Here is a 15,986-nt window from a genome sequence, read left to right as displayed (position 1 = left end):
TTTGGCAAAAGGTACCTAAAGGACTCTCAGATTATGAGAAACAAGATTGTCTCTGTTCTGATGAAATCAAGATTTAACTCTGGTCTGAATGCCAAGAGTCATGTCTGGAGGAAACCTGGCACCATCTCTACAGTGAAGCATTGTGGTGGCAGCATCATGCTGTGGGGATGTTTGTCAGTGGCAGGGACTGGGAAACTAGTCAGGATCGAGGGAAAGATGAACGGAGAAAAGTACAGAGAGATCCTCTGTACGCGCTCCTGAGCCAAGACAAAGCAGGAATGGCATTTTGGGACAAGTCTCTGAATGTCCTTGAGTGGCCCAGCCAAAGCCTGGACTAGAACCCAATCTAACATCTCTGGAGAGACCTGAAAATAGCTGTGCAGCGATGCTCCCCATCCAACCTGAGAGAGCTTGAGAGGATCTGCAGAGAAGAATGGGAGAAACTCCCCAAATACAGGTGTGCCAAGCTTGTGGCGTGACTTAAATGTAAATGTAATACCCAAGACTCGACACTGTAATCGCTGCTAAAAAGGTACTAAACAAAGGGTCTGAATACTTACACATGTAAATGAGATATTTCATTTTATTATTAATACATTAGCAATTTCCGAACCTGTTTCTGCTTTGTCATTATGAGGTATTGTGTGTAGATTGATGAGGAAAAAAAACAATTTAATCCAGTGTAGAATAAGGCTGTAACGTAACAAAGTGGATAAAGTCCAGTGGTCTGAATACTTTCTGAATGCACTGTAAAGGGATAACCTGCCTTTCCAGCCACACCACATTCATACAATTCTCGGTCAATGAACACATCTCTGCTGTTATATGTTGTTTTCATTGTAAAAGGGCTCGCAATCAAATGTCAACAGGTGCATGCCACGGCCTACTGTACTGGAGTGTGGAAGCTTTTCAACTGTCCATCCAAATCCACTGCCTTGTCTACTAGTATATTCCCAACAGCCATCTAGAACAGTAGCAGTGAGATGACCAACCTCACAGCTTTTCAGTGTAACCCAGGTGTAAAAACTCATTCCACAGAGAACCGAGTGTCTGCAGGTTTCTGCTCCTCCCTTGTATTTGATTGATGAATTAAGGCCACAAATTAGTTTTAAAAAACTCCCCTCACCTGGTTGTCTAGGTCTTAATTGAAAGGATTTTTTAAAATTCGCAGACACTAGGCCCTCAATGGAATGAGTGACACCCCTGCTCTAACACAATAAACTAACTGCTGTTGCCTCTACTAATAATGAACAGATTTAAATGCACCAGTACATATCCTTAACGATCTATACTGGATTCTTTCCATCTCTAAAGCCAAGTGTTCCCTGCTGTTCCATTAACTACAGTATCTTGCAAAAGTATTCATCCCTCTTGGCGTTTTTCCTATTTTGTTGCATTACAACCTGTCATTTAAATCGATTTTTATTTGGATTTCATGTAATGGGCATACACAAAATAGTCCAAATTGGTGAAGTGAAATGAAAAACATGACTTCTAAAAAAAAATCTTAAAAAATAAAACGGAAAAGTGCTGCGTGCATATGTATTCACCCCCTTTGCTATGAAGCCTCTAAATAAGATCTGGTGCAACCAATTACCGTCAGAAGTAATATAATTAATTTTAAAAAGTCTACATGTGTGCAATCTAAGTGCCACATGATCTGTCACATGATCTCAGTATATATACACCTGTTCTGAAAGAACCCAGAGTCTGCAACACCACCAACGAAGGGGCACCATGAAGACCAAGGAGCTCTCCAAACAGGCCAGGGACAAAGTTGTGCAGAAGTACAGATAAGGGATGGGTTATAAAAAAATATCAGACACTTTGAATATCCCACGAAGCACCGTTAAATCCATTATTAAAACATGGAAAGAATATGGCACCACAACAAACCTGCCAAAGAGGGCCGCCCACCAAAACTCACAGACCAAGCAAGGAGGGCATTAATCAGAGAGGCAACAAAGAGACCAAAGATAACCCTGATGGAGCTGCAAAGCTCCACCGTGGAGATTGGAGTATCTGTCCATAGGACCACTTAAAGCCGTACACTCCACAGAGCTGGTCTTTACGGAAGAGTGGCCAGAAAAAAAGCCATTGCTTCAAGAAAAAAATAAGCAAACACATTTGTTTTTTTCCAAAGGGTATATGAGAGTCTCCCCAAAACATATGGAAGAAGATACTCTGGTCAGATGAGACTAAATTGTAGCTTATTTGGACATACGTAAAAATAATATTTTAAAAATCAAGGCAAATGCTATGTCTGGCGCAAACCCAACACCTCTCATCACCCCGAGAACACCATCCCCACAGTGAAGCATGGTGGTGGCAGCATCATGCTGTGGGGATTTTCCATCAGTAGGGACTGGGAAACTGGTCAGAATTGAAGGAATGGTGGATGGCTCTAAATAGAGGAAATTCTTGAGGGAAACCTGTTTCAGTCTTCCAGAGATTTGAGACTGGGATGGAGGTTCACCTTCCAGCAAGACAATGACCCTAAGCATACTGCTAAATCAACACTCAAGTTATTTAAGGGGAAACATTTAAATGCCTTGGAATGGCCAAGTCAAAGCCCAGACCTCAATCCAATTGAGAATCTGTGGTCTGACGTAAAGATTGCTGTACACTAGCGGAACCCATCCAACTTGAAGAAACTGGAGCAGTTTTGCTTTGAAGAATGGGCAAAAATCCCAGTGGCTAAATGTGCCAAGCTGTAAGTGTTGCAAAAGGTGGCTCTACAAAGTATTTTCTTTGGGGGGGTGAATAGTTATGCATGCTCAAGTTGTTTTTTTTTCGGGGGGAGGGGAGGGGGGGTATAGTAATGCACGTTTTCAGTTTGTCTAATTTATTGTTTGATTCACAAGAAAACATATTTTGCATCTTCAAAGTGGAAAGCATGTTGTGTACATCAAATTATACAAACCCCCCTAAAAAATCCATTTTAATTCCAGGTTGTAAGGCAACAAAATAGGAAAAAGCAAGTGACGCCCAGGTTTATACCGTCCATCTGCTTGGTCTCTAATTGATTATTCAGGAGTCAGCTCAAGACCACTTTACACGCCAGCAGCAACCTGGCATGTTTTGGTCTGGTTCACAAAGTTTCTAACCATTTCAACATGTGGACCGCAGCCTCACGTTCTCTGGACTGTATGTTCATTCTTAGCGAGTCCTTTTAAGCACTCTGGCCTTGGAGGTCATTCAGTCATGTTGAAAATAACTCGAGCTCACTTGGGCGTGGCTACTGACTGGGCACAAGTTCACATACAAAAACAATTATAATTTAGAAGGCTGAAATCAAAAGTATTCTCATATTTAATCATATAATTTCTACAACATTTAGATGCTAACTTAATACATAGGACACGTACACTTTCAGAGTTACAGTTACCTTGATATAACATCACAAAATATACAATGCGGCAGGTTTATTCTTGAAGTCCCCACTGACCATTTCCCACATTCTTTATGTTAGAAAAATTGTTCCAAAGTTCTTCTTTGGCCGTTAGACCTTTTAGGCGGGCCACACTCTGTAACAAAGGGATTTCTTTCCCAATACTGCAGGCCAGAAAGAGAAAGTTCTCTCTAAATTTACAACTGGTTCTTAAGTACCAACTCCTCCTCCCCCTCTCCTCTGTCACCTTTTATCCTCACCAAGGAGTCATGACAACAGTCAACTGTTTGGACCTTACATAGACAAGTGTGTGCCTTTCCAAATCATGTCCAATCAATTGAATTTACCACAGGTGGACTCCAATCAAGTTATAGAAACATGTCAACATTGATGAATGGAAACAGGATGCACCCGAGCTCAATTTCAAGTATCATAGCAAAGGGTCTGAATACTTATGTAAATAAGGTACTTGTTTATAAATGTGCAAACATTTATAAAAACCTGTTTTCGCTTTGTCATTGAGAAAAAAATATTTGATCAATTTTAGAATAAGGCTTTAACGTTACAAAATCTGGATAAAGTCAAAGGGAATGAATACTTCCCGAATGCACTGTATAACTAATTTACCACCTGGAAACATGCAGTCTTTTCAAACAGCTATTACACTAAAAGGGCATTATCAATTCCACAGTACTCTTCTAACCTCAGTGTGAAAATATAAAAACACAGGAAAATCACACCTTTGACTTCAATGGGACTTTAAAAGACAACGCTGCAGGCCATTTTAAAACTTAGGACAGAACAATATTTATTCTTCATAATTTCAAGTCCACAAGTACTTCACCTTTGTACAATTATCATGACAACAAACCCCCATGTAACTTTGTGTTTGCAGCAGGCTAATATATTCTCTAGTTTGAGGATAATAATAATAATTATAATAGAGCCAGAGTATCATGTGCCAACTGGTTGTGTATTACTCTCGGACAAAATGATAACACGCCGCCCTTAAAACAGAGTAGGACTGCGTCCCAAAAGCCACCCTATTCCTTATATAGTGTATTACTGTTGACCAGTCTTATGGGCCCTGGTCAAAGGTAGTGCACTATATAGGAGGTAAGGTACCATTTGGGACACAGAGTAGGTAGTTGTCCCGAACCACTAACACATGGTCAGATTTTTTTCTCTTGTCCCTACTGGTTCAAGTTAATTTGATCTGATCCTAAATCTGTGGTTTGGGGCAATATCTTACCTCGAATCAGATAAACAGTACTGTTGAGCATAGACATCAGGGGTGCGTTCTGCAGGGCACAGCGTTGTGGAACGTTCAGACATATGGTATGTAGAACAAACATGCCTCATTGACAAGTAGAATAAAGAATCATGTCAACTCTATTGATGTCATTTCTTTATGAAAATTTCCACAACGTATCCCTATTGAATGTGCCCCAGGATAGGTATCTGTGGGCTGGCTGCCGGTACAGGAGACCGAGGGTGCATCTCTCTGTGGGTGAGCTGAGCTTATTTTGACAGTGGTCCACATAGACCTGGTTCTAGAGAGCTGTGGCTCCCTGCTGTTTATTTTGTCCCAATAATCCAAGTCACATTCAATATCTATGCAGTATATGCAATATAGATATCCAGACAGCACTGTTTCTCTGGAAACAGGTCTTGGTGTGAACACTGATCTGGATCAACAGTACAGTATGGATGGACGTGTGTCTGTGTCAAAGAGGCTGAAGGATATCTATACAATGTGTGTGCCAGTTTGTCTTACCGCATCTGTGTGTGTTTCATGGTTATCAACAGAGCACGGTGGTTCAGTCTATCGGTGTGTGTGTGTGTGTGTGTGTGTGTGCGCCAGCCTGTCTATCGATAGAGGTAATCAGCTTGTATGTTGGCAGCGATCTCGGCCTCCCACTTGTCTCCGTTGTTGAGCAGTTTCTCTTTGTTGTAGAGCAGCTCCTCATGGGTCTCTGTGGAAAACTCAAAGTTGGGGCCCTGAGGGAGAGAGAGAGGTGAGAGAGAGGTGAGAGGAGAGAGGAGAGAGGAGAGAGGAGAGAGGAGAGAGGAGAGAGGAGAGGAGAGGAGAGAGGAGAGAGGAGAGAGGAGAGAGGAGAGAGGAGAGAGGAGAGAGAGAGAGAGAGGGGGGCGGGGGGACACCACACCAAATAGTTTTACAGGTCCTTCACGCCAACCTCAGTCACAGGAATTTGAACATCCAAACATCTACAGAGGAAGCTATGATAGAGGGGCACTCTTTAACCTACATAGTGCACTACCTTTGGTGAAATGTAGTGCACTCAGTAGGGAATAGGGTGCCATTTGGGACACCGACCACAGTAGAGGTGTAGAAGGTTTTGCTCACCTCCACGATGGCATCAACAGGACAGGCCTCTTGGCAGAAGCCACAGTAAATACATTTGGTCATGTCGATGTCGTAGCGCGTTGTCCTCCTGCTGCCGTCCGAACGGGGCTCTGCCTCAATGGTGATGGCCTATGCATTGGGGGGGGTAAATCATGTTTATGGCAGTGAGCCTTAAGGTGTTGTGGTATAGCAGACATAGGATTAGTCCCAAATGGCACCATATTCTGTAAATGGTGCACTTCTTTTGACCAGGGCCTATAGGGTGCACTATGTAGGGATCTGCGCAGCCATGAATGTATTTACATTGCAAAGTGCAGGTGTTTTAATGCCCTGGGAATGGTAGGGATATGCAGATGTGAATAGTACCGTTGTGTAAACACTACAGGATATGGTTGCTCCAGTTGGTCGTAGCTCTACTCAGACGTAAAATGCATTTAACGCCGAACAAAGAAATCATACCCGTTGCACCACCTGGGCGTCAGCAGTCTATGAGCTGTCTAGTAAGGAGCCGGAGTATGGTGTTAAATTGAGACGATCTTCATCACGATACCGATTAGAAATTAATAGTCCTCCATTTTCAAAAGCATGTGAATCTCGCGTTCGTATTTCACAACCTCCACTCACTTTTGGAGTTGCCTACGCACGAGTCATTAGCTAAATAACACTAGATTTGGGCAACATTATACCACGCTAAATGCTTCCGATCAGTGCTAGATGAGCAAACGAATAAATGAGCTGCCAACACTTATTTGCTCAGCCCGAGACCAATTAACCAAATATGCAGACGGAGATTGAGTGAAACAAAATCACATCGGACAAGTCACAGGCTTTTGGTCGGGAGTAAGCTACTATGTAAAGTAAATAGAAAAATCATCAACTTGTTATATGCTTCATATACATGCTATCAAAATGGTCTGAGTGCTAAATAATAGAGTTGTCGTCTTGACTAAAAGATAGGTTTCCCGCCTACAAATATCTTGGCATTTACATTTAATACGCACGACTGCATCCTGTATCAAAAGGCTGGCTGGTCCTCATTAAAGTACCGTAGACCACTTCACTATTCCTTGTTTGTTCAAAAATCTCTGACTACACACGCCTCTGATTTACCTAGCTTCGTTGTGAAAGTATCAAAACATAAGATATCAAACCAGTTCACTCAAGGTTCCTCTGGTCTCTCCACTGAATTAGGTTTTAATGCCCCCAATTTTAAAAATAAACTGCAGAACTGCATCTTGATTCCCCGGTGTCGCTAGGGCAGTTTAGGAGTCTAATGTTGAATTTGTTAAATGAGAATTGCATTTGTGTTGATTAAAAGCAACAAAAAAAATGGTGGTGTTGAATTTGTATTGTAACCAGTGTTCGAGACAATTTAGACATATTTGTATAAAATACAGAATATACAGAGCTCCATGTACATTAATGTATATGATGAAATTAGGTACAATCCTTTATGATTTATATTTACCTGATTGAGATACATTCCATTGGTATTAGTGCAAGTTAATTTTTGGCACCCATTCATTGTACTGTGGTAAATGTGTTGGTGATAGGACAAAGGCAGGAAGTATTTGTTATTTGCATTTTTTTTATTTCCTTTATTTAATAACTAGTTGGGCCTTTGGGGGGAGGGGAGTTCTTGAAAGACACGGGAGAAGTATAGTCTTGACTATACATGTCATGTAATCTATTCTTTAAGTTGATTGGAGAATCTTTTTTTTTAAATATAAGAACAACAAACCTTTTGCATCATATCCCTGGATCTCATTGAATTTGGGAACTTAGAATGTGGACTGTATGCGTCCGGGGAAAAAACTGCTTCAGGCTTGGGCAGTGGCTATGGTCAATTGGTAAGGAAGCACACACACACTACCGGTCAAAAGTTTTAGAACACCTACTCATTCAAAGGTTTTTCTTAATTAAAAAAAATATTTTCTACATTCTAGAATAATAGAGAAGACATCAAAACTATGAATTAACACATATGGAATCATGTAGTAACCAAAACAGTGTTAAACAAATCAAAAATACATTCTATATTTGAGATTCTCCAAATAGCCACCCTTTGCCTTGATGACAGCTTTGCACACTCTTGGCATTTGCTCAAACAGCTTCACAAGGTAGTCACCTGGAATGCATTTCTTCAAAAAAGTTTCTTCAAGTGCAGTCACAAAAACCATCAAGTGCAATGATGAAACTGGCTCTCACTAGGACCGCCACAGGAATGGAAGAACCAGAGTTACCTCTGCTGCAGAGGATAAGTTCATTAGAGCCTCAGAAATTGCAGCCCAAATAAATGCTTCAGAGTTGAAGTAACAGACACATCTCAACATCAACTGTTCAGAGGAGACTGCGTGAATCAGGCCTTCATGGTCAAATTGTTGCAAAGAAACCACTACTAAAGGACACCAATAAGAAGAAGACTTGCAAAGTTTAGAACTGCCACGAGGACGGTAAGAGCCTAGTAACAGGCGCTGCCTCGCAACCATCATGCAGGGATACAAAACAATCCCTGCTAGGGGGAAATGCAGGTTTTAACTAATTAAACAACAAAGAATATGATCTACATGATCAGTCTCTGTGTGTAAAATAAAAAAATGGTTGACGTGAATCTAACTCAGAGCTAACATTTTTTAAAGAAAGCAACCCAATATTATTTGTTGCCTAGACTTTACTGTAAATTACACTCACGTCTATAGAAAAAAAACAATACGCTAATACTGCAGTTATCCATGACAGCCTTTATAATAGAATGCTTGTGACCACACACATTTAAAAATTGCACTTGGGAAAAAAAAAATCTTAAAGTAGAAATAGAATGAAACAAACAGGCATTCTATTTTTGCTCTATTATAGTGGCCACTATAGTAGACGTCGATCAAGTCCACATGGCTTCAAGTGTGCAAAAAAACAACGTTCACCGGGTAAAAAAAAGTGTAATAATCCCCCCCCTAACTCGCAAGTGCTACTGTCAAATTCAACACAACAAAAGCAGTATCTTTGGCTACACTGCATATTGTACACTTTCTGCCTGTGGACATCTGTTCTACAATGTGCCAGCAACAGAGCATGATACCCTTTGTTGGCATAATTGATCTCTTTCAGGCAGAGAGTACACCTGGCATAACCCTTTTCATCCACTGTATTGAAAAAGTGAGAAAGAGGGAAAGTGTGTGGTGTTCCTTCACCTCTATAGTGGCATCCAGCTTAAGCCAGGCCCAGCTACACATGATCCCTGAATCCACTTGTTTAAGAAGCAATGCTTCATTCACCTAATTATCTCATTCTGAAAACGAACTATAAACTGTAGAGGGAAAACATTAGCTCACAGATAGCAGTTAGCTAGTTAACATTTCACACAGATTGCCAGGGTCCAGTAAGCAACTAAAACGTTATAACAGCAAGGAGTCGTAGACCAGTTAATACTATAGCGAATTGGTTAGGTTACTAAATGTTAATAGCGGTCTGACTTTATTAGCAAGCACATTTTCACACCATAAACTCAATTATTTGATCAGATAAGTTGGAAAATTTTGCTCAACATGTCTCTGGCTAGCTAACGAAGAATTTGATCCAGCTAGCAAGATACTTAACAAGCCACACCTTCTCCCTCACCTCAAACTTTCCAAATGCCAGTTGTTTTTCGGTTACAAATCATGAAGTACAGTCGTGACCAAAAGTTTTGAGAATGACACAAATATTAATTTTCACAAAGTCTGCTGCCTCAGTTTGTATGATGGCAATTTGCATATACTCCAGAATGTTATGAAGCGTGGTCAGATGAATTGCAAAGTCTCTCTTTGCCTTGCAAATGAACTGAATCCCCCCCAAAATATTTCCACTGCATTTCAGCCCTGCCACAAAAGGACCAGCTGACATCATGTTAGTGATTCTCGTTAACACAGGTGTGAGTGTTGACGAGGACAAAGCTGGAGATCACTCTGTCATGCTGATTGAGTTCGAATAACAGACTGAAAGCTTCAAAAGGAGGGTGGTGCTTGGAATCATTGTTCTTCCTCTGTCAAACATGGTTACCTAAAAGGAAACGCGTGCCATGATCATTGCTTTGCACAAAAAGGGCTTCACAGGCAAGGATATTGCTGCCAGTAAGATTGCACCTAAATCAACCATTTATCGAATCATCAAGAATTTCAAGGAGAGCGGTTCAATTGTTGTGAAGAAGGCCTCAGGATGCCCAAGAATGTCGAACAAGCGCCAGGACCATCTCCTAAATTTGATTCAGCTGCGGGATCGGGGCACCACCAGTACAGAGCTTGCTCAAGAATGGCAGCAGGCAGGTGTGAGTGCATCTGCACGCACAGTGAGGCAAAGACTTTTGGAGGATGGCCTGGTGGTCAAGAAGGGCAGCAAAGAAGCCACTTCTCTCCAGGAAAAACATCAGGGACAGACTGATATTCTGCAAAGGTACAATGATTGGACTGCTGAGGACTGGGGTAAAGTCATTTTCTCTGATGAATCCCCTTTCCGATTGTTTGGGGCATCCGTAAAAAAACTTGTCCGGAGAAGACAAGGTGAGCGCTACCATCAGTCCTGTGTCATGCCAACAGTAAAGCATCTTGAGACCATTCATGTGTGGGGTTGCTTCTCAGCCAAGGGAGTGGGCTCACTCACAATTTTGCCTAAGAACACAGACATGAATAAAGAATGGTACCAACACATCCTCGGAGAGCAACTTCTCCCAACCATCCAGGAACAGTTTGGTGATGAACAATCCCTTTTCCAGCATGATGGAGCACCTTGCCATAAAGGCAAAAGTGATAACTAAGTGGCTCGGGGAACAAAACATAGATATTTTGAGTCCATGGTCAGGAAACTCCCCAGACCTTAATCCCATTGAGAACTTGTGGTCAATCCTCAAGAGGCAGGTGGACAAACAAAAACCCACAAATTCTGACAAACTCAAAGCATTGATTATGCAAGAATGGGCTGCCATCAGTCAGGATGTGGCCCAGAAGTTAATTGACAGCATGCCAGGGCAGATTGCAGAGGTCTTGAAAAAGTAGTGTCAACACGGCAAATATTGACTCTTTGCATCAAATTCATGTAATTGTCAATTAAAAGCCTTTGACACTTATGAAACACTTGTAATTATACTTCAGTATTCCATAGTAATATCTGACAAAAATATCTAAAGACACTGAAGCAGCAAACATTGTGGAAGTTAATATGTGTCATTCTCAAACCTTTTGGCCACGACTGTACACTTCACCTTCTCACCCCCTGTCTCCGTGGTCAGGCTTCTCACCTAACATTACCTCTTTGTTATCGTTCAGGGGACGCGCTGCTGTAACTGGCAAGCTGCCTTTCCAGAGCATGCGCCGATACTGTAACTGACAAGTTGGTTCTCTCTTCCCTCTTCAGTCACGTGCTGCGATGCATTCTGTTACGTGAACGATTGGCTGAGCCTTGGATACAGACAGTATTGCTCCAAAACGCGCATCACTCGTTCGCTTACAGCCAGTAGTGATCCAGCCAGTAGTGATCCAAAGTCACCCCCACCAAACTTTTCTCATCGTCTCTACACGAATCACGTACGTCATCTATTTTGGTTTCAAAACGCCGAATTGTGCCGAAAAGTGACTCGATTGCATCCCTGATTATGAAGCATTAAATCTCATGAACGCACATTGCTTACACGGGACTTAGCTACGACGAGTCTTATTTTAAGTTGGTGCAACAGGTGGAAATTCTGATCACAAAGTCTGACGTAGCTACGCTTGACCTAGCATTTAAGACCACATTTTTACGCCCGACTGGTGCAACAGGCCACAACAGGTGTGTTTCTATGTACCTGGGCAGGGCAGATGGCTTCACACAGCTTGCAGGCGATGCAGCGTTCCTCTCCAGAGGGGTACCTGCGCAGGGCGTGCTCACCACGGAAACGGGGAGACAGGGGCCCCTTCTCAAACGGGTAGTTTATGGTGGCCGGCTCTCTGAACAGGTAGCTCATGGTCATGCCCAATCCTGGCGGAGCAGGAAGTGATGTTATACACTGCACCGGCTGCATCCAAAATGGCACGGTACAAGTACAGAGTTCAGGTAAAGACTACTTTGTCAGTATGTAGCCTTTATCACAGTCCTTGCAAGGCTGGTCCCTGATCTTTTGGTGCCCTCTTGTGAACTCCTATGAAAGTTGTCATAGGAGTTTCCAAAATACCAACAAAAAAATCTGGGACCAGGTTATTCAGTGGCTGTGTCTGAAATGACACCCTATGGGCCCTGGTCAAAAGTAGTGGACTATATAGGGAATATAGCACCATTTCAGACATGGGGGTTGGTGTCACGAAGAGTCAGGAGTGAAACTGACCTCTGAAGAGCTCTGTCCATAGCAGAGTCTGAGCAGCTCTGTCTGTTATGGACTTCATGTCTGTGGGCAGATCCTGAGCATTCACATACTCTACAAAGAGAGGGACGGAAGAGAGGGAGAAAGAGTGATATTAATGTTGAGTGTGTGTCTGAACATTCATACTAATCAAAGGCAAAGAAAGTGCAGCTGTGTGGGGAATGCAGTGGTCAGGTGTATTTGAGACACTGGGTGTGCTCGTTTTGAATTTCCCGGTGCCCCGGATGGGTGGGGGATGTCCCTTGAGGACTAATGGAATGTGCAAATGCCGCCCACCCGGGGTACCCAGTGATGCAAAACTAACGTGCCTTGAGAGCCGGTGGAAGAGGCCGTACTTACTGAATCCCTCTCTCTGGGCCGACAGACTGATTGGACGCACAAGATTGTGTCCAGCCGCAATGGTGCCTGTGAAAAAAAAAGAAGAAAGGAGTAAAATTATGACATAAGGCAGAGGATGGAATGGCACGACCAGGGAAATGTTTTCACCACAAGAGGTCAACAATTAGCAAGTATCTGTAACCACAGTTACCCCAAATAACTGAGTAGAGCCTAAATGTGAACTGTTGATGACCAATTTGACTTTCCTATCAATAAAGCAGTGCACCACATCATCAATATCCATCCATATTTCCATCCCTCCCTCTTCAGGTGAGGTCTTACCTGGCCGGGACACAGAATATAGTACACGCAACGCTGCAGACATGCCTGGAAAATTCCAATGCCACAGGAAGAAAGAGGTAGAGAAAGAAACAGAAACATGTTATTATTAACCATGTGACACAGAACAGGTGCAATACAGGGTCTATGCACAAAAATGGGCCAATATTTATTTGTAAAGGGTCACTGATCTATTAAACCGACAATGTGAAATCTATTGCCAGATAATACAGTATAATGCACTCATTCAGAAAACCGGCATTGGTCTTACTTTGTTTGTCATGACATAATGTAAAGATGTGCCTGGTCAAGAAATAGGTACATAGCTAACTAAGTTCCATAGCTAACAGGTTCGTATTTGTGCTTGTTAAGAAAATCATTAATGTGTGATGATCATTATGACCCTTATGTCAGCGCTCAGCTGGTCCTTGTGATGACAGCATGCGATGCGAGAGAAGCTACTACACTGCTGAATATCTGTTGACAGCATAGGTTAGCCAGTACGTTATCTCGCGAGTTGAGGACATAAGTGTTCTAGCAAGACTGTTCTCCCCGAAAACAAAAGTCAACCGTCTACCCAGGTGACCCAGGCCCCGTGACATGATATATTGTAGCAAAATGTCTCACTCACAATAAGCTAAATACCAAAACGTTATACACTATGACAAATGCTTGTTAGATAGGTATTAGCGAGCCGGCTAGCAACCGGTTAGCCATACCATCCTCAAGGACTTTTCCAATGACTGACGTTATGTCGCTTAGCTGTAAAAACAGCGGTCATACAAGCACCAAAAGTAGGTATAAATATAAAATATATTATTGTAAAAATATATATTGTTGTAAAATATATTTAAAATCAGTGCAAATAATGATGTAGTTGATAAAATAACTTGAAACTCACTGACCTGTCGCTATTTGGCCTTCTAAACCAGAACAGCGGACGAATTCGGAAGTGCAATCGGCGTGGGCAGGAAGTAAAATAACGTTATGACAGAGATCTCGTGTTGAACGTCAAAAAGTCGCCATGTTTGATGTGGCAAGTTCAAAAGTTTAAGAATATGATTTTCTATACTAAAATACAGTGCTACGTGAAATTATTAAATGCATCGTTGTTGTTTTGAATTGATTGTGCTCCATTCAGTATGTAGTAGTGATATTTTACAGACACACACACCAATGCTTGATATGGCATTTGCTAGCAAATGAAGCAGGATAGTATTAATTGGAGAAGGTGTTTTTGGTGACGTCGCTTTGTGTAATCTTCACTCTCCCATTCATAACTCCCTCTATCTCCTCATGGTTGTGGACTAAATATCCGTCTTAAAAGTAAATACGCTACTGTATTACAATTACATTAATTATTCTATAATATCAATGCTTTTTCTACACGTTGTGAGGCTTTCAAGATTGTATAATTTGACTAACCTACAGTAATTGACTGAATTCATTTATATCTTTATAAGTTATAATCACTGTTCTTTCTCTTCTCCATCGCTCAGTGAACGAGTGGGCCAACAGTACAGCAGTAGTGTTGGAGCAGTCGTGGACGAGGGTTGAGAGGTCAGTGCTGTTGGCAGTTCTGAGCATGGAGATGGTGCTGGGGGTCATTGGGAACTGTCTGGTACTACTGGTAAAAATCCTATAGGTAATTGTTATTAACTCTGAGCGTGACTTCTCTATCTCTCACATACACACACTTCTCTCCCTGAGTTACTGTTAGGAGATCCAACTAAGGACTCGTATATCCTCTTTTTATCCAGTGTTCTGACTGTAGTTTACTTCTGTGAATGTGTTTAACTTTACATATACCTGCTTGATGGTGGCACTCTTTTACAAATGTCATAGTACAAACAAGCTCTATCTGCTGATAGAGGCAGAGCCCATATATATAAAAGCTTGAAATCTCTTTCTCAGTGTAGGGGTCGGTTTCCCTGTAGATACTGGGTCCCCTTCGTCAATCTGACCCCTCTCAGCTGATACTCCTGGTTAGACTGGACCTATCCCCTGCACCTGATTGGCGGAGAACCTGTCGCCGGTGATGCTCTACCTGGACTGCGAGTTGAACCCCATCTTCTACTGTGCCAATCAGGACTTGCGGGAGGCGGGACTTGCTCTGTTCTAGACCAGTAGAAAGTTGTTATTCTCAGAGCCTGTGCTGACAAGCACGATAACGTTGGAATTGGAAAGATTGACAACAAAATAAATTACAGTGGTGCAAAAAAGTATTTAGTCAGCCACCAATTGTGCAAGTTCTCCCACTTAAAAATATGAGAGAGGCCTGTAATTTTCATCATAGGTACACTTCAACTATGACAGACAAAATGAGAAAAGAAAATCACATTGTAGGATTTTTAATGAATTTATTTGCAAATTATGGTGGAAAATAAGTATTTGGTCAATAACAAAAGTTTATCTCAATACTTTGTTATATACCCTTTGTTGGCAATGACAGAGGTCAAACGTTTTCTGTAAGTCTTCACAAGGTTTTCACACACTGTTGCTGGTATTTTGGCCCATTCCTCCAAGCAGATCTCCTCTAGAGCAATGATGTTTTGGGGTTGTTGCTGGGCAACACGGACTTTCAACTCCCTCCACACTTATATCATTTTTCACTCTGAACAAAACCTGATATAGGTCCATTTCAGCACCCCCTATAGGTCAATGGTGAAAAAGCACTCACCTGTATTGACATTTTGGGTCATGGCTTCCTCTGTGTTGCCCCAAAATTCCTTAAGATATTTGTATGTTATAACCTTTATGATTGCAACAATGATGAAAAGCATAAACTGCAGAAAACTTTCAATGTGATGTTTTAAATCCAAGTTACCTTTTACACTCAATTTTACACTAATGTATCCATCTCATAATTAAATGACAATTTACAAGATGGTTTTGTTATCCAATCATCATGATGCATTACACCTCATGGCACAACAAGCTGCTTAATACTGATATACAAATATACTTAATTTCAAACATACATTCCAGATGAAATCCTGCGATGGGTCATGTCCGGCTGCCCAACTACCTACCCGCTCGACCCCACCTTCTCCCTTTCCCCAGACCATCTCTGGAGACCTTCTTCCATTCCTCAATTCTCTCATCATCTAATCTCTGACCACTGACTTCAAGATAGCCAGAGCCCTCCTCAAGAAACCAACACTCGACCCCTCTGACATCAAACTATAGACTGGTGTCCCTTCTTT

At 41.8% G+C, this 15,986-nt stretch overlaps 1 protein-coding gene across 1 annotated transcript; it reads right to left on the bottom strand.

Moving 5' to 3' along the window:
• Positions 1–4,173: 4,173 nt before the first annotated feature.
• Positions 4,174–13,764, bottom strand: LOC124001865 (NADH dehydrogenase [ubiquinone] iron-sulfur protein 8, mitochondrial-like). The gene is made up of 7 exons (XM_046308992.1): positions 13,686–13,764; positions 12,784–12,828; positions 12,463–12,528; positions 12,088–12,177; positions 11,572–11,744; positions 5,760–5,888; positions 4,174–5,392 (listed from the first exon to the last, which is right to left on the bottom strand). The coding sequence occupies exons 2-7, from the start codon at positions 12,824–12,826 to the stop codon at positions 5,261–5,263; spliced, it is 633 nt and encodes a 210-aa protein (XP_046164948.1). The 5' UTR covers positions 12,827–12,828; positions 13,686–13,764; the 3' UTR covers positions 4,174–5,260.
• Between the last annotated feature and the right edge of the window lie 2,222 nt (positions 13,765–15,986).

Source organism: Oncorhynchus gorbuscha, linkage group LG17 (genome assembly GCF_021184085.1).
Source record: "Oncorhynchus gorbuscha isolate QuinsamMale2020 ecotype Even-year linkage group LG17, OgorEven_v1.0, whole genome shotgun sequence".
NCBI lineage: Eukaryota > Metazoa > Chordata > Actinopteri > Salmoniformes > Salmonidae > Oncorhynchus > Oncorhynchus gorbuscha.
This window is presented reverse-complemented; position numbering and strand designations above follow the sequence as displayed.

Excerpts from the sequence above, each read along its gene's own strand:
- LOC124001865 (XM_046308992.1), bottom strand. The coding sequence starts at position 12,826 with ATGTCTGCAGCGTTGCGTGTACTATATTCTGTGTCCCGGCCAG. Across the intron at positions 12,178-12,462 it reads GGCCCAGAGAGAGGGATTCA|AGTATGTGAATGCTCAGGAT; the intron begins GTAAGTACGGCC and ends CTCTCTTTGTAG. Across the intron at positions 5,393-5,759 it reads CTGTTGATGCCATCGTGGAG|GGCCCCAACTTTGAGTTTTC; the intron begins GTGAGCAAAACC and ends TCTCTCCCTCAG.